The sequence below is a fragment of the Choloepus didactylus genome, chromosome 7, assembly GCF_015220235.1.
Source record: "Choloepus didactylus isolate mChoDid1 chromosome 7, mChoDid1.pri, whole genome shotgun sequence".
Classification (NCBI taxonomy): Eukaryota; Metazoa; Chordata; class Mammalia; order Pilosa; family Megalonychidae; genus Choloepus; species Choloepus didactylus.
The window spans coordinates 115536620-115563066 of record NC_051313.1 but is presented as its reverse complement, the minus strand read 5'-3'; the positions used below and the strand labels follow the sequence as shown (position 1 = coordinate 115563066).

At 36.0% G+C, this 26447-nt stretch overlaps 1 protein-coding gene across 3 annotated transcripts in view; it reads left to right on the top strand.

Moving 5' to 3' along the window:
* The window catches only part of MAPK14 (mitogen-activated protein kinase 14), a 96780-nt gene that overhangs the window by 2506 nt on the left and 67827 nt on the right, over positions 1–26447 (top strand). For all 3 annotated transcript variants that reach the window (XM_037842164.1, XM_037842163.1, XM_037842165.1), the window contains exon 2: positions 19119–19248. In XM_037842164.1, coding sequence (XP_037698092.1) covers positions 19119–19248 — 130 coding nt within the window. The remainder of the gene's footprint in view (positions 1–19118; positions 19249–26447) is intronic.

The following is a 26447-nucleotide window of genomic DNA, read 5'->3' as shown; positions in this document are numbered from 1 at the left end:
CTTGTGTCTTTCCAGGGAGGCAGAGTTTTTCATTTGTTTTTAGTAGTTCCGTTAAGGGGATTTAAGATGCAACTTATAGCATATTGGTGGAGGAAAATAAAACTGAAATTTTATGAAAATTGACTATAAACAAATGTAACTGATTTTAGAATGAAAATACCAGAATTTAGATTTGTAAGTAAATGCTTTCTTACTCAGAGTAGTGACTTGAAGCTGCTCTTTTAGTTAGCAACTTTTCAGATGTGGCAGAGAATTTTTGGGAAGTCTCTTAGAATCCACTTTGCAGCCTATGTATGTAACTTTTTTCCACCCTCCTTTGAGAGCAGATTTGACTTTAGGGAGTAGCTAAAAGTCTAAATGAATTCAAATAATTTAGGGAATTTGCATTCAAGACTGGTGAAAAAATTAGGCAGTCAGATTGGTGATACTGTTTTAGTCAAATAGGAGTTAAAACTGTAAAGTAATGACACAATTTGTTATGCTACTTGTAGAACTGGACTGAAGTCTATTTCAAAAAAGAACCTCTAAAAGTATATAAGGAGTGCAGCATCACTGAAATACCTCTTCAGTTTCCTAATTTGATTGCTCTGAAGTGTGCTTTGATGTGTACTGTTTTTTTCTTTTAAGCCTGTTTTCATTATTTTAACTTGTAGTAAGTTTGTGGTTAACAAAGCAAGTAGTAGCCTGTGTGATAACCATCTATCAGAGATCAAACTAGAAATTTGAGAATTGATGGTTTTTACAATTATGTCTTTCCTTTTTAAAACGTAACAGGAACTAAACTGAGTCTTAACAGTTTTAAGGAACTTTGTGCATTGTCTGAGGGGAAATGAAGCAAAATTGTTTAAGAATACATTGTTGCAAAGCATTGATTTTGTGGTTTGAGGACAGGAGAGAATCTTTGTGGTGAGTTTAAGGAAATATAAACAGACACTTAACTTGCCTTTCCTCCAGGGTATAGTTTTTCCAGTCTTTGTTATTGATGAAAGGTGGGACACACATAACCATAAAATAGGAGGTGAGAGTTGAGAATTACTCTTGAGTTTATAGTCAATCCTTTATTCAACAATATTTATTGAACACCAGCTATGGGCCACAGAGTGGGCTAGATTCTTGAGATAGATTGCTGAACAAGACAGAACAAGACAGTCAATTTCTTTATAAAGCTTATAGCCTAATGGGAATAATTACATTTTACAGATTGCTTACTATGTTCCTGGTATTGTGCTTTATATTTATCACTGGTATATAAAGTATACAACGAAACCTTTAGTAAGAAAGTGGCAAGTTTTGCTAAGAAGTCAGATCCAGAATTTCCTAAAATACTTTGTGGAACAAGATTGTATATAAATAAATATATTTCTTTTTTAAAGTTTAGTACTGATGGCATTCACCGTTTTAAATCTTTTTTTGAAATGAGCCAGGGTGCAAATAAATCAAAAAGTCCTTATTGAAAATGCAAAGATGACTTTCACTTTTTTTAGTGGTAATAGTAGGCCCATGGTGATTTTTCTTCTTATTTGCTTTTGTTTGTGAACAAGAGCAAGATAGTTGACTGAATGTTACCAGCACCAACCAATAAGAAAAATTTAAACATAATTAATGTACAATATTTGATACATACAGACTATTATAAGAAAGAGTGCAGTCAAGTTGCCTAAAAGGGCATGTTTTATTTATCAAATCCCATTTCCACTGGTTCCCATTTTAAAATAAGGGTATCTCAGACCTCTGACTATTCAATTCTTCCAGCTTCTCTTGATACTGAAAAGTATCCTGCTTTTGATTTCATCCTAGCTCAGCCTCAGAGAATATCTGTGTTAACTTCGCCCTTCTTGGGCAACAGTGCAGATAGTGCTGAGCCCCTGGAGCTTAAGATTCAAAGGTGAAAGATTTCTCTGAGCTAGGTCACTCTCACTTTAGTAGTAACTGACATTTTTATAGGATTTTCCTGTTTACAAAGTGCTTTCATTCAAAGCATTATCACTCATCACTAGCTCTATGAAGCCTGCTATTATTAACTCAGTTTTATAGATGAGAATCTGGGCTCATTCAGTAAGGGAATGGTATACTCATCAGTGCTACTTTAGTTTTGTTCTGGGTTTCAACACTTCTTTCCTGTAGATCTGGGCTGCTGAGGTTGTGTTGTGACACCATCTCTTGTGCAGTTTTCCTCTTCCCATCCCTTTTGTGAAGAAAGGGATTGCTAAATCACTCACAATACAACTGTGACTAGAGAAAACCAATCCCACCAGTTTCATTGCCCAGCTCATTGAGGGGTTGCGACGTAATCCTTTAAAGTTATGTCTTTTTCTCAGAATTTATAAATCAAAAATTGAACTAATTGTGCCAGGTGAGAAAAACTTTTTTGAAAGAATTATCAGACAGTGCAAATACTTAATTCCTGAATTTGTGAATTTTATTGGTTTGAAATTGTTCAGTTTGCATTTATATAAATGTGTGTGTTTGTGTTATATAAGTATAGGATATAAATAAATGCCACTAGAAGCCTTTGGAAATACATTGGATTTTTGCCCTTTATTGTAACAAGAAATTTGGTATAAAGCTGATTTTTCCTTCCAAGAGGTATAGTTTCTGTAGTGCTCAAAAAACATCATTATGAAGTGGGTTCCCCTAACTTGAAACCCAGGGATTTCTTCACACCGTTGCAGTGTACTTGGAAGTCATGTACATGTTTCTTCAGGACCAAAAAAAAAAAAAAAAAAAAAAAACTTTAAACTTTTAAATATTTTTTGTAAAAGAAACTTTTTGTATTAGAAGTAGTTAATCTTTTCACAATATTTCCATAAATTAAGTACATATATATTAGGGATTTGAAAAATTAACCAGTTCCCAAATTTGTTCTAGGGACGAGGAAGATGCTGTTCTGTAAGTTCTGCACTTTTGACAAATAGGTCCTGGATTCTAGGTACAGAAGAAGGGGGGAGTCTGGGATGATCCCTTAGTTATGGGCTTGGGCAAGTGAATAGATTTTAATGCAATTTTCTGAAATTGGCATTTTAGGGTTCAGGATTGTAGAGAGAAACGGGGAGGAAGATGGGTTTATTTTAATCTCCTTGAGGACCTACGAGTCTCAATACCTATGTACTTGTCTCTTTTGATGCTGGAGATGGAGTATAAACAAATCAGACAAAAATTTCTGTTCTTGTGAAGCCATGCTGTAATAGGGGGTGGCAGTAGAAGTACGCAGTAAACAAGTAAAATTTATAGTATGTCAGATGATAAATGTTATAGGAAAATGAGGCAAGGAAAGAGAGAGGGAGTGCTGGGATGGCTGTGTTGCACTTGTAAGGAGGGCATACAGGGTAGGCCTCAGTGATAAAATTGACAGTTGAACAAAGACCTGAGAGAGGTGAGATAGGGCACTTGTTAGATATGGGTGCAGTCAGGAGGGAGGAACATTCCAGACTCAGGGATCAGCTCATACAAAAGCCCTGTTTTCCAGGAATAGTGAGGAGACCAGTAAGTGGGAGATAGATGAGCCAAGGGCCAAATAGATTTCAATTATTTTCTGTTTTATTTGGCACTGTATCTGCTTTGCATTCCTTCCTTCTTTCCCCCATTATAATAATTTTAGTATTAACATGAATAAATATTATAGCTTGAAAGAGTCTATACATATATTTGACCCTATTAAAAACACCTATAGGATTATTGTCTTCCCTGACTTTACAGATATAAGCTCCCCTCTTTCATCAAAACTATCCCCTTTTACTCCTCTATGATCTGGTTACATATTTCCTGCAAATACAGATTCCCCTGGAAACATAACAAAATGGTAATAGAGCAAATGTTTATTTTGTCTAGACCTGGTGTCTGAGTAATTTTAGACCCTGAACATGGTAGCTCCTGTTACTTTGAGTGAGGTTATTACAGATTTCCTTGTTTTCCTCAAAACTTTCTCCCTTTAGGCTTTGATGGCATCTATCACCGTGTCTGTGACATGAAGGAAAGTGTGTAGGTATGTGTGACTTATTGTCAGTCCACCTACCCAAAAGTATGCATCAATTGCTTTTCCAGGCTCATGGTCTAGAGTATAGGCATATGGACAGCACATGACCTTGTAAAATAAGCATACAAATCGTCTCTTTTGTTTTCATTAATTCAGTAGGCATTTGGGTGTGTTCATATGCCAGGTGCTGTTCTAAGGTATTCTCTTTATAAAGATTTAAAAAAAAAAAATCAGGAAAGGTTCCCTGCTTTTGAAAATATCAATCCAGAGGGGGCATATTAGTGATCTTTCTTCATAAACATTGCTTTGGATATTGTCAATAGCTATTCTTTCCTTCCTTTTTTTTTTTTTTCCGCATAAATTGCTGTCTCAAAATACACCTTTGTATTTCTAATCCTTCTCTTGAAATCTTCTTTTAGATTCTCTGTGTCTCTGGAATCCAGTGACACTGGTCACTTTTTACACCTAGGGCGAAAGAAGCCTTTCCATCTGATAATTCAGTTCTAGAAATTTATGACATTAGCATATACCCCAAGAGGTCAAAAGTATTTCTTTTGATCTGTCGAGGGCTCGGGAAAGCTGTGTCTTAGACGAAGAAAGGGGCTGTGAGGGGAAGGGTCCTCTAGATCCTTAACTCATGCCTCTATACTTCCACTCGGGCTAGTGTCTGTACTGTAATAGTCTTCTCACCTATCGATCTTGCACCCTTAATCATGCCCTTAATCTTTCTTGTGCACTCTCAGCTTGAGGTGTCTCTGGCTTTCGCAAGTATTGCATAAATATTGAACTCATCTTTTTTTTTTTTTTTAAACCCAACCAACCAACCAAACAAAAAAACTTCCTCATCTGTGTAGAAGATCTAACTTGATTCCCAGAATAATTTGACTTTGAATTATCTTTCTCCTTTCTCAATTCAAATTGATATCAGGTTATTTTCAGTGATTATTGCTTTATTCTTTTTTTAATGCAATTTTATTGAGATATAGCCACACACCATCCAAAATATACAATCAGTGGCTCATAGAATCATCATATAGTTGTGCCTTCATCACTATAATCACTTTTAGAACATTTTCATTACTTATTGCTTTATTTTTAAACAAATATGAATAAATGGCTATTTCTTTTTTTCTTCCTTCTGTCAAATTCTTCATCTAGAGTTTTAGCCATGTTGAACCTTCTTGAACTTAGGCTTTTAGAATAGTTTCTATTTATGTTTTCTTCTCCAGGCTATCAATTGCTGCTGAAAATCTTTGTTATCTTTTTCATCTGATATAATAAAATATGACTCATTAATGATCTTGGTACTAAACTGAAGTGAAATTTTGATGTTGGCATCTTATTTTGACATACTTCTAGCAATGTCATTCCCCATTTTGCATTGTAAGTGGCTTGCTTTATTTTCTGATTCCTAGTTTAGTGTTCTAAGTGCCTTGTGCTTTGAATCATCTTTGAATTTAGCATTCTCAGTAACTTAACTGATACTGATGCTAAGGCAAAAAAAGAAATCAATTAGCAAATTAAGAGGACAGATAATAAGTACTATAAAATATATTATAACCTAGGGTTTCTTAACCTAGGCATTCTTGATATTTTGGGTATGGTAATTCTTTGTTGTGGGAGGATGTCTTGTGTATTGTCGGATGTTTAGCAACTTCACTGTCCTTACCCACTAGATGCCAGTAATGGGTCCCAGTTGTGACAACAACAGATGTCTTTAAACATTGCCAAGTATCCTTGTTGGGGTACAAAATCGCCCTTGATTGAGAACAACTATATATTTGGATTCATTGGCTCTAGTAAGCTTCCACTTGCAGGGAGATAGAACCACTATAGAGACTTTCTGCTTTATAAGTTGGGGCCTCTCTAAGCATGATTTTCAGATTTTCATTATTTCCTGGAGAATGAGAACACTCATGATGGGCAAGGAATAGTGCCATTTAACCGCTGTGGTGGCCTCACTTAGTGTGTTTTCAATGTTTGAAAATTATTTTGGGACATTGGCATAAAGTCCAAGTTGATAGTATTTTCTCCAGCGTCTCTTCTAGCACTCTTTTCTGTGTCCTTTCTTCCCTGTATTCTTTCAGTATCCAGCTTTTACAAACTCTTGGAAGTACAGTGCTGCTTAGAAAACCACAAATAAGCAGCATATAAACTAAGGATCAAGGAGTAGTAAATTAAGAATTCATTTTCTCTTTACTTTTTTTGAAGCTTTGCTTCTGGGACGTCTTCTTAATTAGTAATTAAAGTGGTAGATGTAGTGGACTTTGAATTACTTTGAAGTAATCTTGCAGATCTCAGGTAGCAGTAACTCAGGAAGTTGTGCTGTATTTGATTCAGAACATGTGATTTAGGCATATTAAAGTATTTTGGTACCTTGTAAGGTATAATGTAATTTCCTGAAAATTACCAGTGATAGTGCTTTAATGACTTTGAGGTTTTGGGGTAGTGACTAATTTTAGTGTTACAGTATGCAAATTTTTATATTTAATGTTGTACTTTATATTTTTTAACACCTCCTTAAAGTATTCTGCTGTTCTGATTTTTCCTTGTGTTTCTTTAATTTCTCTTATTTCATTCTTTGATCAGTTTTCTTTCTCTTCTTTTTTCTCTATGATTCATTCTTAAAATCTCTTTCTCTTTCTGTGAATAGTCCTTTTGAATTTATTACCGAATACTGTTCAGCAATTGCCTTGTTCACACACTTCCAAATTTGTACTTCTAAACCTAATATCAAGAATGCCTTATCCTTTGAATTTCAAGTCTATTTAAATGTATTGTCTCATATTTTTCCCTTGATTACTTTCTTACACATTTAAGGATGCTCTCAGAGATGCAGCACTAACCTTCTTTGAAGTGGATGCGTTGTTGTATTCTTGTGTGGCTCAGCCCCAGATGCACGGAACTGATCTTTGAGGGAAGCTTATCTTGTGCTCTGTTGAATGATGGTGGTCATAAAAATTACAATCAGGAAATGAGCCAATTACCTGAAGATTTATGTAACTCTAGGTATTAAGGTAACATACTTTTGAAAGTTTGAGGTATGTATGTGTGTATACATACATATATTTATATTTAATGTTTTAGATTTACTGTAAATCTGTCAATCATCCATCAGATAATAAATGTTAAATGCCCACCAGTGTATGAAAGAAATATAAAAAAATTGTATAATCTAGTACGAAGACAAAATTAGTAGACATAAAACATCAGTGAGCTTTATATATAAAAAGATGTTATGCTTAGAGGAGAGAGGGGATATTGTGGGCTACAGAGGTTAGAATTGTTTCATGGAAGAGGAAGAATTTGAAGATTATTTTGAAGGATGTGTAGTATTTGGAGAGGAGAGGAAAGTGAACATTTTTAGACAGTGAGAGAAAACATAACTAAGAGAGAGAAGAACTGGCCTGACGTCTCTGATAGGATGAGCCCAATTATGGTTCTCCTTGTTGTGCTTCAGAAGCACTTGTAGAGTTTTTAAACATACAGATGCCTGGGTCCTATTCCCGGAAATTAAGAATTAACCTTGGAGTAGGACTCAGGCAACTGAATTTTATAAAAGCTCTACTTGTGATTTTGATTGCAGCTAGAATCTCTTCTAGGCAGTAGAGAGCTGATACAGTTTCTTGAATTGTGAAGTGGTCAGGAAAAGTGTTTTAGGATTAGTCTGGCTGGAGTGTGCAGAATGTATCAGAGGAAGCAAATGTGTTGGTTTTTAAAAGTCTTTAGTAATTGTGTGCCTGTCTTTCTTCTGACCTCCCCAGTTAGATTTCTCAGTTCCTTTAGGTCAACAACTATCTTGCTCTGGTATGTATTTATTAATCTTGCATTATGTGCCAGGCACTGGGCTAGGTTCTGGGATAAAAAGATAAACTGTAGCTTCTGCTTTCCCTCATAGTCTAAATTGAGAAATAAACACAAAAGTGAATTTTTTTTTTTTTAAGTTCAATATCTAAAGTACTTGCTATGTTATGCTGTCACTATAGTGGTTCTTAGGTCCTGTCTAAAGTTGTTGAATAAAATATGCATTTTGATGTGCTGAAACTGTATTTTAATTATACATAGCATGACAAGTGACCAAAATTTTGAGCCCTCAATTGTATTTTAATAATCTGCCCTATTTTACTTTTATTGCAGAGATCTACTCAACCTCAAATTTGAGAGGAAGATATCTAAAACTTAAAACTTCACATTAAAAAAAAGTAGTTTGATTTCCTGTTATAAACAAAAATGTATGTTCAAGTTCTGCTATCTGATCAGCATTACTTACTGTCTATCACTGGCTCTAGATAAGCACTGGTGAGTTAATCCACAAATACTTATTGGGAGTTTACTATGTGATAAGCCTCATGCTGGAAGCTGCAGTTACAGCATTGACTAATAGATTATTTCTAATAGCATGTTCATTTTGACTTGGAACATTTAGAACTACCTGTCTTTCGTTGTTTGGGAAGTACTTCTACATAGTTATTTTATCTGAGCCTCAAAACAGTGCTATGAGATAAGCAGGGCTAGCGACAGCCCCGTTTTATTGATTTGGAAATAGTCTCGTAGACACTTTGGCCAAGAACTCCTGGCCAAGAACTCCTGCTAGGAAGTGCCAGAACCAAAATTAGAGCTCAAGTCATTGACTACTAGTTTATTTTTTCCATATCATACTCCATCTGTTTATCTTTAATAGAATTTATCAAGATCAGGCCATCAAAATATTGCAGAGACCATTCACTAGGATGCAAAAGTAACTTTGTGAAATGGAATTTCAGTGGTTTGTCTAGGGCAGTAAAAAGATTCTACTCTAGTGGGATATATATATATATCATAGCATATATTTATAGGGTGCTTTTCTGGTTGTGAAGCCTATGAACACTATTATTATAAAAGCCTTTGAATTGTAGCAGCAAGACAAAGTTGATTAATGGTAACACTGAATTGTTACAATATTATGTATGGTTAGTCTATTTGATATTTCAGATGTTCTTGAAAGGCATTAACATTATTTAGTAATAACTTTTCAGAAACACTTGTTATTGAAATTTTCAGACACACTGAAGTAAAGAAAATGTATCCATGGTGATAACACTCTAATGAGGCTTTGGAAAATAACCTCTTTTAAAAGAAATAAAGCAATCCACAGTAATATTTTTGCAACCAATATGGGATCACCATTGCTCTTGATGGAGCAATGTATCGCTTCACATTTGCAATGAAATATGTTAACTGGAACCACTGTAGCTTATAAAGTTTCAAAGAGGAAGTAAAAAATCATTCTATTTTCAAATAGAACTGGTAGCAAATGAAGATTATTGCTTTTTAATTATAACATGGATTTGGGTTTTTATATGTGTATCTAAGTGAAGTTGCCCATTGTTTGACTATTAGCTTTTACTCATCATACATGGAAAAAATCAAAGCAGTTGTGGAAGTACATTTTTGTTCTAGTAGCTTAGAAGCTTTTGCATCAGGCATTGGGCTAAACCAGGAATGGCAAGTATCTGGCATGTGTGCATGAATCATATCACAAATATTTCTCCTAACTGAATGCAATTTTCTTGAAAATGAATTTGCATACAAGTTCTTGAACTGTAAGTTCCACAAGATAAGATAAGTGGTCCATTAAATGGCTTTCACCATTCTGGGCTGCTTATCTATTGATAAGATTTTTTTTGTGTGTTATTCAGGTTTTAAGGCTCTTTGAGAGGAATTTTTAGAAACTGAAAAGCTGGGGATTGGTTGTACTACACATACTTATAGCAATTGTGTTAATAGCATCTGATGATCTTCCCATTGATGTTAAAGTATTATTGTATAAAATTCAATTCCATTTAAAAATATTGTATACAGTGCAAATAGTGAAATAATTTTGTGACTATTTAAAAAAATAAATTTGTGTTTTCTTCTCAATCATTATTCTGGGTTCATTTTTGCTTAACATCTTTTTGGGGGTTAGAGAAGTTGCCCATAGAGATTGTAAAACCGCTTTTGATACCACAAATTACTCAAAGAGACTTGCCAGGTCATTCGGTTGAAGGAAAACTAAATTGTTTGTTTTTTTATATTAGAGAAGTTGTAGATTTACAGAAAAAGCATGCAGAAAGTACAGTATTCCTACATACCCCCTTATTATTAACATCCTGCATTATTGTGGTACATTTGTTACATTTGATGAAAGAATATTATTGTAATTGCACTATTAACTATAGTCCATGGTTTACATTACTGTTCACTGTGTTGTACAGTCCTATGGATTTTTTATTCTAGTAACAACCTAAAATTTCCCCTTTTAATCACATATAATTCAGTACTGTTAATTACAGTCACAATGCTGTGTTACCATCATCACCATCCGTTACCAAAACTTTTCCATCACCCCAAATAGAAATTCTGTACCAGATAAGCATTAATTCCACATTCAGTACCACTACCCTGCCTCTGGTAATCTGTGTTTCTTTCAGACACTGTAAGTTTGCTTATTTTATTTCATATCTGTGAGATCATATAATATTTGTCCTTTTGTGTCTGACTTATTTCACTCAACATCATGTCTTTGAGGTTCATCCATGTTGTTGCATGTATCATAACTTCATTTCTTTCTATGGCTGAATAATATACCATTTTATATATATACATGCCATACTTTGTTTATCCATTCATTGGTTAATGGACACTTGGGTTGCTTCCATCTTTTGGCTGTTGTGAATATGCTGTTATGAACATCAGTGTGTAAATATCTATTTGAGTCCCTGCTTTTAATTCTTTTAGGACTATACCTAGAAGTGAGATTGCTGGGTCATATGGTAATTCTAAACTTAACTTTCTGAGGAACCACCAAATTGTTCCCCACATTGGCTGCATCTTTTTACATTCCCACGAACAATGAACAAGTGTTCCTATTACTCCACTTCCTCCACAACACTTGTAATTAGATGTTTTTTAAATAGTAGCCATTCTAGTGGGTGTGTAATTGTATCTCACTGTGGTTTTGATTTGCATTTCCCTAATGGCTAATGATGTTGAGCATCTTTTCATGTGCTTTTTGGTCATTTGTGTATCTTCTTTGGAGAAATGTCTTTTGCCCCTTTTTAAATTGGGTTGTTTGTCTTTTTGTTGTTAAGTTGTAGTGTTTCTTTATATATTCTGGATATTAAATCCTTATCAGATAGGGGTGATTTGCAAATATTTTCTCCCATTCTATAGATGATCTTTTTACTTTCCTGATAAAGTCCATTGATGCACAAAAGTTGTAAATTTTGATGAGTTCCCATTTATGTTTTTTTTTTTTTTTTCGTTTGTTGCTCATGCTTAGGGTGCAAAGTCTAAGAAACCCTGCTTCACTCAAGGCCCTGAAGATGCTCCCTATGTTTTCTTCTAGGAGTTTTATAGTTTGGGTTCTTATATTTAGGTCTTTGATCCATTTTGAGTTGATTTTTGTATATGATATGGGGTAGGGATCCACTTTCATTATTTTGCATTTGGGCATCCAGTTTTCCTGGCACTATTTGTTGGAGAGACTATTCTTTCCCAATTGAGTGGACTTGTCACTCCTGTCAAATATCAGTTGGCCATATATGTGAGGGTTGATTTCTGAACTCACAATTTGATTCCATCAGTCTTTATGTTTGTCCTCGTGCCACTAACATGCTGTTTTGATTACTGTGGCTTTGTAATAAGTTTTAAGATTGGGAAGTATGAGTCCTCCAAATTCATTCTTGTTTTTCAAGATGACTTTGGCTGTTTGGGACCACTTACCCTACTATATAAATTTGATTATTGGCTTTTCCATTTGGGCCAAATTGTTTCTTGAGGAAAATCCTGGTGCAGTCATTTGTACTCTTTTGTCTGTCTCTTTTTGGAGGTAGAGTGACCTGCTGTTCTGGCACTTGTCCTGGTTAGGTAGCACTTAAGAGGTTGTGTCCCCTTTAACCACCAACCTTGCTGATAATTAAAGCATACTGATCTACCTTAACCTTGCAGCATACAAAATTTGTAAGTCAGGGGTGCTGGTCATGGGACATAAATACAAATTCCCTGTATCTCTGTACCTGTCAGAAGTTTAGTTGATAGGGATCATCTTTGAAGGATTGTCTGAAGAATATGGAGTTTATTATCTATTTTTCTAAACACACTTAAGATTTCCTCTTGGATCAAGTCTGTCAGAGAGCAGATATCGTGTGATTTTATCTCCCCACACAGTTTCCTTTGCTAATAATGAACTGTATTTTGGCTTTTATGACGACACTCTACACTGAAGGATGCTCTAATAAAAGAACCTTCTGAAACCCACTATTACATTTTTGTATGGATGTTGATTAGGAGATTTTCACCACTTTATACAGTGTCTCCTTCATGAAGATAACGCAGGAGGAACTTTTCTCTGGTTTTATTACAGGAATATTTATGCCTCTCTTCAGTTCTTCTGAGTAGCTGGTTTGTTTTTGTTGTATGGCTCCTGTGACTCATGTCCTAATTGGTTTTGTTCTCTTTGTGAGGGCTTTAGTGGGCTCAGAGCCAAATTTGAGGCCCACCTCTAACGGGTCTAAAGGATCTCATAATACACATTTGTGTGCCAATCTCACCCATACATGCTTTATTGTTTACCTTGGTTCCCCTTCATCCTCACTGTTTTATTAGGTCATGAATATACAATTCTAAGCTGCTTTAAATCCATTGTGGACTAAAGCAGGGTATACCTAAATAAATTTGAAACTTAAGTAAAATTATATTGGAATATATTAAGAATCCAGTAAACCTCTTCTTGTGTGTGTGTATGAAAAAGCATTAAACCTTATTTAATGAATGTTTTTTGTATGCTTGGGGCTGGATTCACAGTCTGCTGCATGCAAAAATGACTAATATTATAATAACTACTTGTAATGAATTTTACATTTATTTTCCTGTAATTTTATTCTTTGCAGTATCATTGATATTATATGTGAATTAATTTTAAAACTTTGTAAGACTTCGTGTGAATTTACAATGTGGGGATATGTGGAAAACTTTTTAAGTCATATGTCCTGAATTTTGGTGTGGAGGACATGATCATCATAAAGATAATCCCATAGTATAATGCTGTTAAAGGGAACAAGGTTTTACTTGTAGTTCTAATTTTAAAAGGAATCTTCCCAGCTGGTGATTCTGGTGAATCACTGAGTGAATCACTGTAATAAAGACAAAGCCAATAGCTGATCCTAAGGTTGTATTCATCCCTGGGACCGGTTTGGCATTATGGAGAAAAGAGTATGCCCTGAAATTAGATAGATACAGGTTTGAATCTCATTTGCATACTAGTTATATGACTTTGGGTGAGTTATTAATGTTTTTCACCATTGGTTTCTTATTTTGGAAAGTAAATATAGCTCTCTCACAAATTTGTTATAAGAATTAAATTAAACAATACCCAAATAATATGTGGCATAATCAGGTATTCAGTAAATTTGAATTTTTTCTCTCCTCTGAGCATTTAACTGGTTTTATTAGGTGATTTGTTTTTTAATTATTTGATATTTCTGCTTCTGATAATTACTAAGTGCAGTTTAAGATGAAATACTTCTTTCATATGTTGTATTTCATCCTAAACATTGTATCTGCCTCCCAAAACTTCTTTGATTAGTGGTAGAAATAGGAGGCCAGGTCAGAACAGTTAAAGGCTTAAAGAGTTGGGGAGAGTGGGCAGGGACGGCTCGTATATTCCTTGTTTTAGCAGCTTTTGCTATAAAGACTACTCACCGATCAGCAGAGAGGCAGTTTCTCTGAACAATTTCTCCTTGTTCTCTTTTGTAAGAAAAATATGTTTTAGAAGGTGGGAGTGTATATCTTTGAGGTAAGAATTAGTATGTCCTAAGGAAATCATGCAATTATGGAAGAAATAGAATACATCAAGATGTCCGTTGTAGGGCTTATGTGTGAATGCGTGGAATGGCCCTAATGCCCATCAACAAGAGAATGATTGAGTAGGTTGTGGTACAGATATTTAATGAAGTTATTGTAAATGACAGATTTGCAAACTGTTTATTGAAATGGAAAATGCTTCTGGTTTAGGGATGGGGATACAAATTTATTTATATACTGTGGCTAGAGCCATGTAAGTTGTTTGAAGGAAACATAAGTTTCTTGCCGGATGCTGTTGAAGTTATAAAAATTGAGAGCCGGATGATAAAGTTGAAGTTTTTAATTTCATATTTCGAGATATCTATGTTGTAAAGTACTCTTAGGTGTTATACTTTTGTTAAGCACTTGTCGAGAATGTACCATGTGCCAGGCATTATGCTAAGTCCTGTGCAGTACATTTGTGAATAAAAGAGATATGTTTCCTGCTCTCAAGATGCTTGTAGACCAGTAGGAAAGGCAGATACTATTATGTCTAATATTTGAGCTTTACCATGTCCAGCCCCTATGCTAAACCCACTATAAAAGTTATCACATTTAATCCTAATGATGATCTGCAGATCATTAAACATTATTGTCAATTCATTTCTGAGGCTAAGAGAATATAGTTAACTTCCTCAATATTAAGTGGCAGAGCTGGAATGAAAATCCAGATAGTCTAGTTCCAAAGCCCCAGCCCTTATTTAACCACTATGCTGGATGGTAAATAAACATATAATAATAAATGATTATTGGGGTCTGAAGGGTACTAATTAACCCCAGCTTGTGTTTCACTGAATGGATACAGGAGCAGTAGATAAAGGAGTCAAATAGAAATCAAAATATGAAGTTGTTACTGGTAAAGCTATCTCAGAAAAGGGCTTGGATCGACTGCTCAAGTGGGCTCCTTATTTCTTCCTCACTGAGTTGAACTTGCACACCCAGTGCCAGCAGGTCAGTTAGAAAACCGCTGGGCATCCCTTAGCACCAGGAGGCCCAACGAGGTTTACAAATGGAAGAGAAGAGAAAAGTGGTTAGCCTGCAAGTGGGCAGATACACTCAGAGGGGAAGAGTTGAAGAGTTTGGGTCACACAGAAGTAATGGATGTTTTCTCATATCTCACCAATCTGGTGAGGGGTTTAGAGAAGAATATATATTTGCTTGGTACTTCCAAGTGGTGAGAAGTTCCTATTTTATGGTCTCATAGGAACAAGGGAAGTAGGAGAGAAGAGAAACACCCTCTCTCCCCCCTTTATGTGGGATAAGAAAGGAAATACAGAGAGTGTTGTGACTCCTTGGGAACTCTTAAATAGGGTGACATTTAAGCCAATACTTGAAGGAAAAGGATTCAGCCATGGGGTTTGAGATGGAAAGAAAAGTCTCCCAGGAACAAGGAGCAGCCTATCTGAAGAGTTTTAGGAACCGAAAGGAGGTCAGCATGTTTGGAATATAGTGGCTGAGGGGGAAGGAAGAAGTAACACTGGAGCAAGATGGGAGTGATTAGTGGTAGTCAGATCACCATTTAGGCTATGGTAAGAAGTTTGCATTTTATTCTGTGTGCAAAGGAAATTCCTTGAAGGGCTTGAAGAAAGGGAGGGGTGTGATCTAATTTATATTTTAAAAACTTTGTTTTTGGTTACTTATGGAGAGTAGATTAGAAGGGAGCAAAACAGGAAGCAGGGAGACCAATGTAAGGAGGCAGGCTGGTGATGATGGTTTGGAATAGTGTGGTGGCAGCTAAATGAAGAAAAGTTGAATTAGAGATGTATTCTGAAGGTGGGTACCACAGGACTTGCTGACAGATTTGAATGTGGACCTGAGGGACGGTGCTGGAGGGAAAGAGGAATCAAGGATGGCTCTCATATTTCTGGCTTGAGCAACTGGATGGATAATCCATTTATTGAGATAAATGAGACAGGGAGTGGAATAATTCTCAGGTGTTTTGAGCTTGCTGAGTGTAAAGCGCTTATGCGTCTTTTAGGTGGAGATGTTGGGTAAGAGATATAAATTTGAGAGTTGTCCTTACATAGATGGCATTTAATTTAAATTATGGGTACAGATGAGATCATCGAGAAGGAGAATGTGGGAGAGAGAAGAGGAGAGGGCCCAGAACCTTGCCCTGAAGAATTTCAACATATGGCGCTTAGGTAGTGGAAGCACATGTAATGGAGACTGAGAAGGAGATGATAGAGGTCAGTGGACACCAAAAGAATGTGCCGATTGGGACTATAAGATAGAAAGCGTTTAGTGAAAGGGGGGGAGTGTAAACACGCTAATTGCTAATCCAGAAAAGTGGCCATTGGATTTGGTAATAGAGATCATTAATAATGTTAAGAAAAGCAGTCTCGATGGAATGGATTGGGGAAAAAATGGGAGATGAGTAAATAGTTGTGTAGATCTATGTTTCTGAAACCTTAAGATGTATGTGAGTCACCTGGAGTTCTTATCAAAATGTAGATTCTACTTTAAGGACCAAGATTCTGCATTTCTAAAAAGCTCCCAGGTAATGCCAGTGTTGCTGGTTCATGGAGTACACTTTGAGTAGCGAAGGTATAAGTGGTTCTCAAATTTTGGTATGTGTAGAATTACTTAGAAGGCTTTATAAAATGCATATTTTTGGGCCTGCTTCAGATTTTCTGATTCAGTGGGGCTGGAGTAGGGCCTGAGCTTTTGCTTTTGATAGGAACGGTCATGAGTCCTCAGTTATAGAAAGAGGGAAGGTGGAGAAGATGATTCCCAGGTGCAGATGGATTGAAAGACTTGGTGGTAGGCAGATGGAGCTCCCCTCTTCTATTTTCTCCAGGAAGGCAAGGGTAATAATTCCTGAGGGAGGAGGGTGAGTTGGTTTGAGGAGAGAGAAGGTGTCAAACGATCACTTTGGAATAAGAAGATAAATCCTCTAGAAGAAAGCGACAGTATTGAGAGCCTATATGAGGTTAAGGTCAGAAATTAAAAATGAAGCCAGTCAGTGTGCATTCTTTTTTCTTCAACCACACTTAGTTCCTAGGATGCAGGCATGGAGAAGGTGAACGGTTGAGATCACCCAGGGTTAAACTTTAGCCAGGTGAACACAATAGAGGGAGAGACATACAAGGGAATGATTATAAGCGTGGAACTTGTACTCTCAGCCAGGCAAGAAGGGAAATGAAGACAAGAGGGGGCTGATGAGTGGAAGATCAATGGATTTGCAGTCAGGGCACATGCAAGTAAATTGGAAGAGGTAGGAGGTTTGTGATGGGACATGAGTGTTGGCACTCAAAATTTTGTAGGTGGGGCAGTTTTTGGTGTTGATAGAGGTCTAGGGTGTGACTTCGGGAGTGACTGGAAGAGGTGGAGTTTCCTGGAGAGGTCAGGAAACTGACAGGCCAGGACATTGGATGTGCCCTTCACTGGATGTTGAAGTTGCCCAGAATGTTGACGGAAGTTGGGAGTAGAGAGAAACTTTGAGATAGGAACTAACTTTTTGGTGAGTGATGGAAAATTCCAGATTATCAGATAACACCACAGAGAGGAAAAGGGATAGTTTATCAGGGTTGTGAGCAGGGCCTTTTGTGAAACAAAGGGGGAGTAGTGGTCTGTAGGTGGTAATGATTGACAGGGAAGACATCTACCCCATCTGTTAGCCATGAGATACCTGGGGTGTGAGAGAGAAAACGTCCTCTAAATGCAAGGCTGTAAAAGAAGGAGTGCCTTTAAGTTAAGGCCTAGTTTCAGTTAAAGCAAAGAGATGGAGGGAAGGTTCAGAGAAGGGGTCAGAGATATACAAGAGTTTGTCACAAGTTGGGAGTTGAAGACCAAGGGCATGGTATAAGGGTTTGGAGTGGAGGGAGGGGGCTGAAGCAGGTAGAATTGTATGGAGATAAGAGTTTGGTGATAACAGATGATCAGAAAGATTTGGGTGCCCGTTAGAGACTGAGAAACAGGAGGATGAGCTCAGCATGTGGAATTTTCCCATATAATCTCTAAAAATGATTTAAAAATACATACGAAATTTCTTACTGTGGATATCCTACATGATCTGGCCTTTGCCTCCATCACTGACCTCACCCCCGCCTCCCTTCCCCTACCCCTGCCCCGCTCTACCCACACGGGCATCTTTCTCTTTCTGTCACTCCAGCGCTCCATACTTTTTCTACCTCTGTTTCTGTTTTTGTTTGTTGGTTTTTGCTTGCTGTTCAGAAAGGCAGCATAGCAGAGTGGTTAATAGCATGAATTCTAGATCCAGGCTTCCTGCCACTTTCTAACTTTGCGACCATGGGCAAATCATTTAACCTCTCTGTGCTTCAGTTTCCATTGTAATTGGGGAAATGCTAATAGTACTTACTTCATAGAGATGTTAGAGGGATTAAAAGAGATAATTAAAGGTCTTAGAACAGTGCTTGGTATGTGGTAAACACTCAGTAAGTGTTACTATTATTATTATTACTTCTTTTGCTTGAAGCTCTTTTTCCCTGTATCTCCAAATCGTTGCTACTTTATCTTTCATTTCTCAGCTCAAATGTTATTTCCTCGGATATTGTGGTTAAAGGAGCATAACTCTACTTCCTATCTGTCACTCTCTATCCTATTACTCTGTTTTACTTAGTCATAATATTCATCACTGTATGAAATTATTTTATTATTCTGTTCCTCTTAACCCCCATTGGGTTAAGCTCCTGGAGAACAAGGATTTGTTGACTTGTTCCTTACTATATCTCAGCTACTGGAAAAGGGCCAAATACTTTGTAGATACTTAAGAAATATTTCTGATGTCTTGTTGCCCTGAAAACATGGCGGCTTTAGATGCCACTGCTCTGATCAGGCAGAATATGATAGCAAGCGGACAGTGAGGGCTAGGCAGACAAGAGAGAAAATCCAATTTACAGAGTGATTTATCTATTGGTCCATCTAGATCATGCCTTTTGTAAAATCAGGTTTTATTGGAATATAACCACACTCATTTGTTTACTATTATTATCCACTATAACCACAGAGTTGAGTAGTTGTGACAGAGACCCTATGAGTCACAAAGTCCAAAATATTTACTCTCTGGCCCTTTACAGAAAAAGCTTGTCAACCCTTGGTTTAGATGCTCTGAAGAAAAAAGACTAGAAGGAAACACCAAAAATAGTAACAGAAGTTTTCTTTGGATAGTGGGATTATAGGTCTTTTTGTTTTCATTCTTACTCTTTTTCATATTTTGTTACCCATTTAATCTGGAAATTAAATATTCTGTAAATACTCAAAAATGGTATACAGGAAACTTTTAATGGTGTCCTTTTTTTGCTTTTCTTTTTTTCTCTAGTGCTGCTTATGACACAAAAACTGGGTTGCGTGTGGCAGTGAAGAAGCTATCCAGACCATTTCAGTCCATCATTCATGCCAAAAGGACCTACAGAGAACTACGGTTACTTAAACATATGAAACATGAAAATGTAAGTTATTAATTTAAGGAAAAATAAATTCTACTCTTAAATAGACTGGAAGAAATTGTGTTTTAATTGCAAATGGAAATATGTTGGAGTACATCAAATTTTGGTCCACGCTTCTCGTAATGGGGTATTAGTGTCTCCTAGGTTATGCCACCTCTACTCAAAGCCTTGAGATGAAAATGGTGCATCTTCCTTGAGTTCCAGTTTTACTCAAACATCTTTAGAGGGAAGGCTTTTTTTTTTTTTTAATTTTAAACTAAAAAAAGATACGTTATGAAGTACAACACAAATTTCACAAGATATTTTAAGAGAAAATATTACCAAAAAAAAAAAAAAATGTGTTCTTTACCTGGTTTCCTTAAGGTTATATTGAAGTCCATGTTTATTTTGTGTTTTTATGGGTTACTTCTATGGAGAAGATAAGGAAAAATGCCTTAGGGTCACTGAAAGCTCTATCAAAAATAGCTATTATTTTACGTATGTTTTACTTTAATGTTATAATTTTTCTTTTTTAACCTTCTTCAAGAGACAACTTTTCCTGATTCAGGTAGTTTAGTAAATGTGACATTGTTTAAATTAAATAGAACTTTCTTTTCTGTCAATTTGGAAATTTGAGAACAATGCCAACCTATAAAAGAGTGTTTACAAATTCTAATATGGTAAATAAATGGATATTACTTGGAGTATTAACTGAAAGTAAAGCAAAAGCAATTGACTGAGGACATTTATTTTTGTGAATTTCAAAATCAAATTAAGAATTTGTGTGTGGTGTATGAAGGCACTGTAAAATTTGTAGCATTGTAGAAACTGACCATAAAAGATTTCAGTCATTTGTCTCTATTGATTATTATTGTGTGGAAAAAAATTCAAAATCTGTGGATTTATTACCTGGCTATTCAGACTTTTTCTTTTTTAATAGTTGAACTTTTTTCTCCACAGTTAAAAAAAATTCACAGATAAATGATATTTTATTAATATACATTTGTTTCATTAACTTCAAATTTCTTCTAAATTGAGAATATGAAGGCTATTGAATTTGGAATTGGATTATTTATGGATGTCATTGTAATCTTAAAACAACTGCAGCTTATTATTTATTTCTGTGTTTCAGTTTCATAAATTGATTGCATAGGATTGAGAAAATTCTGTTTTCTACAGATAACCTCTATTTCTAGGTAAAAATTTACATAAACAGCCATGTGCAAGCCTAAGTTTTAAAAAATTCAGGGTAGAGCTGCAGCCTTCCTCTTCAATGGCATGTTTACAAGAAGTTCAGATATGTGGAAAGAACTGACAGAAGAAGCTGTATTCCAAGGTCTGCAAAAAATCAAGGTGGCCTGGCAGCTTAACTGATGCATTTATATTTGGTTTCTAGCACATTTGAGTATGCATGCTCTTTTTCATTACAGCCTTTTAGGTATAAAGAATGTGTTGAAAATGGATTGCAAGCCAAACATATATAGAATCCTAAGCACCTCCAGGGAGCCTGGGAGTCCCACCTATGAAGCCTGTGCTAATTTAAGAGCATCTGGTTTAGGAAATTAACAGGGCTATAGTTTATTGTTTTGCTTTTCTTAATAGAAACTTTAAGCCAGCATTTAGTTCAAAAATTATTTTGTGTTATCTAAATCTATGCCTTGGTTTCCTTGTGGCTATAGGTAACAACACATTTAATTTTTGATGCTTAAATTTTCTGTAATGAAATACTTTGGGATGTGTCTTATGTAATATTTGGCTACTTACATTTGGGTCGTTCTCTGTTTATATAAGTGAGGAGGCCACATATTAGTGTGATAAAATTGGCCTAATTTAGGAAAGGCTACAGTACTTTTTTTTTTAAAGAGAGTTGTTAGCATTAGAAAAGACAAGATTTTAATTTACATAGTTGTTTTACAGGCAATGTACTAGCAGTCCATCTTTTTTATATTAAGATGTTTAGGTTCTAACAGTATCATTGTAGAGGATCACCTATACTTAGATATTAGCAATTTGTTGTTTGAACAAAAGAAGGCACATGGATGACTGTTTTATAGTTCTCTACTCTTTTGACAAATGCTAGAAGGAGAAATAGGATGGGGCCAAAGACTTTGACTCAATATAGAAAGATTCCTGAATTTCAGCCTATTCTACAAACGATTGTTAAGTGCTATGCCAGTTTGGATGAATTATGTCCCCCAGAACGCCATGTTCTTTGATGCAATCTTGTGTGGGCAGATGTGTTAGTGTTGATTAGGTTGGAATCTTTGGATTAAGTTGTTTCCATGGAGATGTGACCCACCCAACTGTAGAGGCGATAACTCTGAATTATTTCCGTGGAGGTGTGGCCCCGCCCATTCAGTATGGTCTTAATTAAATCACTGGACCCCTATATAAGAGCCTCAGACAGAAGGAGCTTGCTCCTGCAGCTTAGAGAGACATTTTGAAGGTGGTGGTTGGAAGCTGATGCTGACATTTTGGAGAACGCCATTTTGAAACCAGCCACAGAGGTTTTCCAGATGCCACTGGCCTTTCTCCAGTAAAGGTACCCTACTGAACACATTATGGCTTTAAGACTGTAACTCTGTAATCAAATAACCCCCCTTTATAAAAGCCAATCCATTTTCTGGTATTTTGCAAACGGCAGCATTAGCAAACTGGAACAGGTACTTATAGTGTAAAAATAGTTTTTTTCCAGCAAAGAATTAAGACTTCCAAATAAGTTTAATTGAAAATTTTAAGAAGAATTCCTCTCCTTCATCTTCCTCCTCCTTCTTATTTTTGTAAATGACTGCTTTGGGTCACTCTCCATTTCTCAGCCAGCCAACGGGCCCCCAGCAGCAGTAGCTTAAAACTCTTTTGAAAATTTTAAGTGTTGGTAACAAGTAGAATTTTTAGGTGCCAGGAATGCACATGTTGTCTTTTACTTAAAAATACCTCTGACCCGCAAGTGGTAGTTCAGTGTCAGTTACTTTTTTCTGTTAGCAATAATGAATGATGGATGTGCAGTTGTTAGTTAACTGGCGTTAGGGAATGTCCTCTGTGATGGTGAGAGTTGTTATCTGAGCAAAGTTAGCTGGCCCCGTTGCTCAATGAACTTTTGACCTTGATCTCATAGCTTCCCTAAGGAAAGGTTAAAGAGAGGCAGCCTGCCAGCTGTATCCTTTTGCTTTCTGGGTAGGTATTATGAAGATTGCCCAATTATGGACCTGGGGATCTGTACATTTTGTAATTAAAGGAATCTTTTCATAAATTTCATTTGGGTGCCATAGATTTAATTTTACCATGGAGACCAAGCAGTTGTTTTGGTGTGCTTGTGTTAAATATATGAAATACTATCTTTGATTGATTACCGAGTTAAAGTGCTTTTGTATGTGTGTGCCAGTTTAAGCAAAATGTGCTACTTCTATTTGTCAATTTCGGACCACTGAAGGACAGTCATTTAGAAGTATTTGCTACTTATTTGTATTGAAGTAAATGTCTTTTTTAAAAGTTTTATTCCTGGTTTACTTTTAGGTGACTGAAATCATATAATAGCAGAAAGAGTAAGGAAATAAGCTAAAATATGACTTAAATTAAAAGGAAATTTCCATATAAGAAATGAGAAATAATAGATTATGGAATATTCCAAAAATGTTCCCCAGGTCTATTTTAATGCCAGGGAACTTTAGTTTTAAAGTATTTTTCTTATGATTAATACTTCATAAATACAACTAATGGAGAAAGGGATATTTTGTAAAAACCCACAAAAATTAAAAATAATTTGGTGTAACTTGAGTAGTTTTAATCTTATAAAATGTGTCCTTTTTTTTAAGGAAATTCAAATTTGGTAGAGTATTTACTAGTCTGCTTTGTTCTGTTCTTTTTTTTTTACCAAGTTAATTCATTGTACTTCTTTGCAGCCATGCTTTTAAATCATTTGAATAATTTAGTTTTATGTCTCATATTCTGTTACTGGAAGAAGCTGCTGCTTCAAATATTTGTTTCTGTGATTAGCATTTTGTAATTCTTTATAAAAACCTAAAGTCTATGATGGGTTCTGATTTTGGTGATCCACAGTGGGTCAGTCCTACTTTCTACTATGCCAGGAGATATATCTTTAGATACAGTGTCTACTTTATCTTCCCCCAAATCCTTTGAAAAGTAAGCAGTTATATCTCCATATCTTTAATATGAGGAAAATGAGACTCAGGGAAGATAACTTTTTTATTTATTCAGCAAATATTAATTGCGCTCTTACTATGTTCCAGGCACTATTTCAGGTGGTGGAGTTATTGGATGAAAGAAAAAGACAGACGCTCATGGAGCCAAGAAGTAGCAAATTGATAGTGGGGTTCAAACTTAACAGCTTTTTGATTCCAAACTGCCTGTTGTGTTTTCAAATCAAAATTGGAGCTTTCATTAGAAAATGTTTTGGACTAGTTTTGTTTTATAGTCTTTGCAGTAACTCTTGCATGAATAATCTTGTGTAAATTGGGTCCCTTAATGGTTAAATTTTATTTTGATCTGGAGATGATTTTCACAATCACAATTGAAACAATGTAAAACATTGTAAATTGTCTTAACCTTTTCTTAGTATTTTGAGGGAATGGGGTATCTCAGATAATAAGAATCAGTGATTAGAAAATATTGGAATAGGTGAATGGAATTGGCTTCTAGATCTTAGTTACCTAAAGTAGAAGTGGGTATGTGATCAAAAGGAGAGTGATCAGAAGAGCAGATATCTTAAGCCAGGAGTATATCAAACTCAAGAAAAGCAATTAGAGTTGAGTTGGGGGAGGAAAAGGAGAATGGATTTGACCTAGATTTTAATGACAATTCAAATTTTGCCTTTATAGGTCACTTATACACTATCTGTGGGAAAGTAAGTTGGCCTCACCTTTATGGTGTTTTTATTTCTTGAAATTTATTCTGTGGAAGAAAATCTGAGATGTGCAAAAAAAATGTTTCTTGCACTGATACTTAAATGTCCAGTAAGAAATTGGTTAAATTATGATACCTGCAAACAATAGAGCATATTATTGAAAAATATTTAAAGGCATGAGAATAGTCATTATATGTAAAGTGAAGTCAGGATATGAAATTGTGCACATAGTATAACAACTCCAGGTTAATGTATGTGCATTGGAAGAATGAAAAACTATTCTTGAATTCTGAGGCCTCTTATTTTCCTACTTCAGATTCAGGCTGTACAATTGAAGTTCCTTTATAAAGTCTGATATTTGGATGAGTGTAGCAACATTCTGATTAGAAGTTTCTTTTTCATGATACTGTTTTGAGCTTTAACATATCTTACTTTTAGAACTGATTGTTTTAAGTTGGTTGATTAGAGCAGCGTGCCAGTGAGCCCACTGTCATGGGTTCAGTTTTCATGAGGACCATTTTGCTTTCCTGTGCTCTATACCCAGACTAAACCTTTAATTCTAGCTGTGCATATTACAGATGAATTATAATATTTCTTCTTTGCCTTCTAAATGCCTAACTTTGTAAAAACGAATGGTCTGTGTTATAAGGTAACTGGGCAGTGTGTGTGTGTGTGTGTGTGTGTGCACGTGTGTGCACAATGTATGTGAGTAAGTCAGTATAAATTTACCACCAGAAAAACTGCTCAAAGACCAGGGATTACTGAGTATTAAGTGGTTCCTTGCTTTATTTTTGTATAAAAATAACCTTTTTCATTTTTAAGTAGTCTGATCTAAATACCTGATAATGGTTAGGAAAACTATGTTAGTATCAGGATTATGAGGATAATAATAAGAATAATAATGAAATAATATTTTGAGTCTTTAAAAACATCAATTTTGAAAACTATTTAGTAACCATGGAAAGTTTTCATAGACTAACGTTTAAAAATACAAACTATAGAAGTGTGACTAACTTTTTTTCCTTTTCCATATTTTCTGTAAAGTAATTGTAGTTCTTTTTAAATTATTATTATTACAGTTATTTAATAAAAACATTTTTTTAAAATTTAGTTAAATTTTGAAACACCTTTTTATTTCTTTTATTCCACCCCAAGAAGAAGGTCCAGAAGGGGAACCAATTATATATTGGGTAACCCAGACAGAAACCACTTAGTCAAGATTTAAGGCTATTGAGGGGGATCATTTTAGATTCCCCAAATAGTCCTCTACCTTTCCCATGCCCTAATATCTAAATATTTTGATTAATAAACTAAAATCTATGCTAAGAAAAGGGAGTAAAGAATTTGGATAGGGGAGGGGCAAGATGGCGGCATAGAGAGGAGTGGAAGCTAAGTAGTCCCCCTGGAACAACTACAAAAAACCAGAAACAACTAGTAAATAATCCAGAATAACTGTGGGGGTACAAACGAGACCATCCACTCATCATACACCATCCTGAATTTGGAGGAATGCCCGAGAACACAGCATAAAATCTGTAAGTAAAACCTGCGGATCCAAGTCGTGAGACCCCCTCCCCCATAGCCCAAGCTGCAAAGCCTCGTGGTGCCAGAGAGAAGCTCTCTCCCAGCAAGCGAATATAGCTCAGCTGAGCTCCAACTGGGGTTTTAAGTAGCGAGTGTGAACTGCTCACTACAGGTACGCATCCCCGAAAAACAGACAGAGGCTATGGGTGACGACTGACCTGGGAGAGCCGGAGGGTTGCCTTGGACTGGGTCTGAAGGGGACTATCTGTTTCTTTTTTGGCTCAGTGGAGAAAGCCCCAGTCATTTTCAGTTTCCAGGGCTGTGACTCTGGGAAGGGTGGAGACACCACAAGCAGAGAGGGAGACCATTGAAATGCTAATGACCTCCACCTGGGGGGTCTGTCTTCTCTAGGAGGAAAGGGGTGGGGCCCTTTCCATTCAGAACCAGACCCCAGAGCCTGGGGGAACACGGCCATATCTTCTCACACCAGTCAAGAATTATAGGCTAACAGGCGTCACCTGCTGGGCAGAAAAGCACAGTGACCCGAGGCATCAAAGGGTGGAGCAATTTTCTAAGACACACCCTCAGGGAAATCAGATACTGAATATTTCTTCCCTCTGGGACCTGAGCCTGTTCTGGTCTGGGAAAACCTGATTTGGATAACCAAGGAAACCATGCCTAGACAACAGAAAATTACAACCTACACTAAGAAAAACAAAGTTATGGCCCAGTCAAAGGAACAAACATACACTTCAACTGAGATACAGGAATTTAAACAACTAATGCTAAATCAATTCAAAAAGTTTAGAGAAGATATTGCAAAAGAGATAGAGGCTGT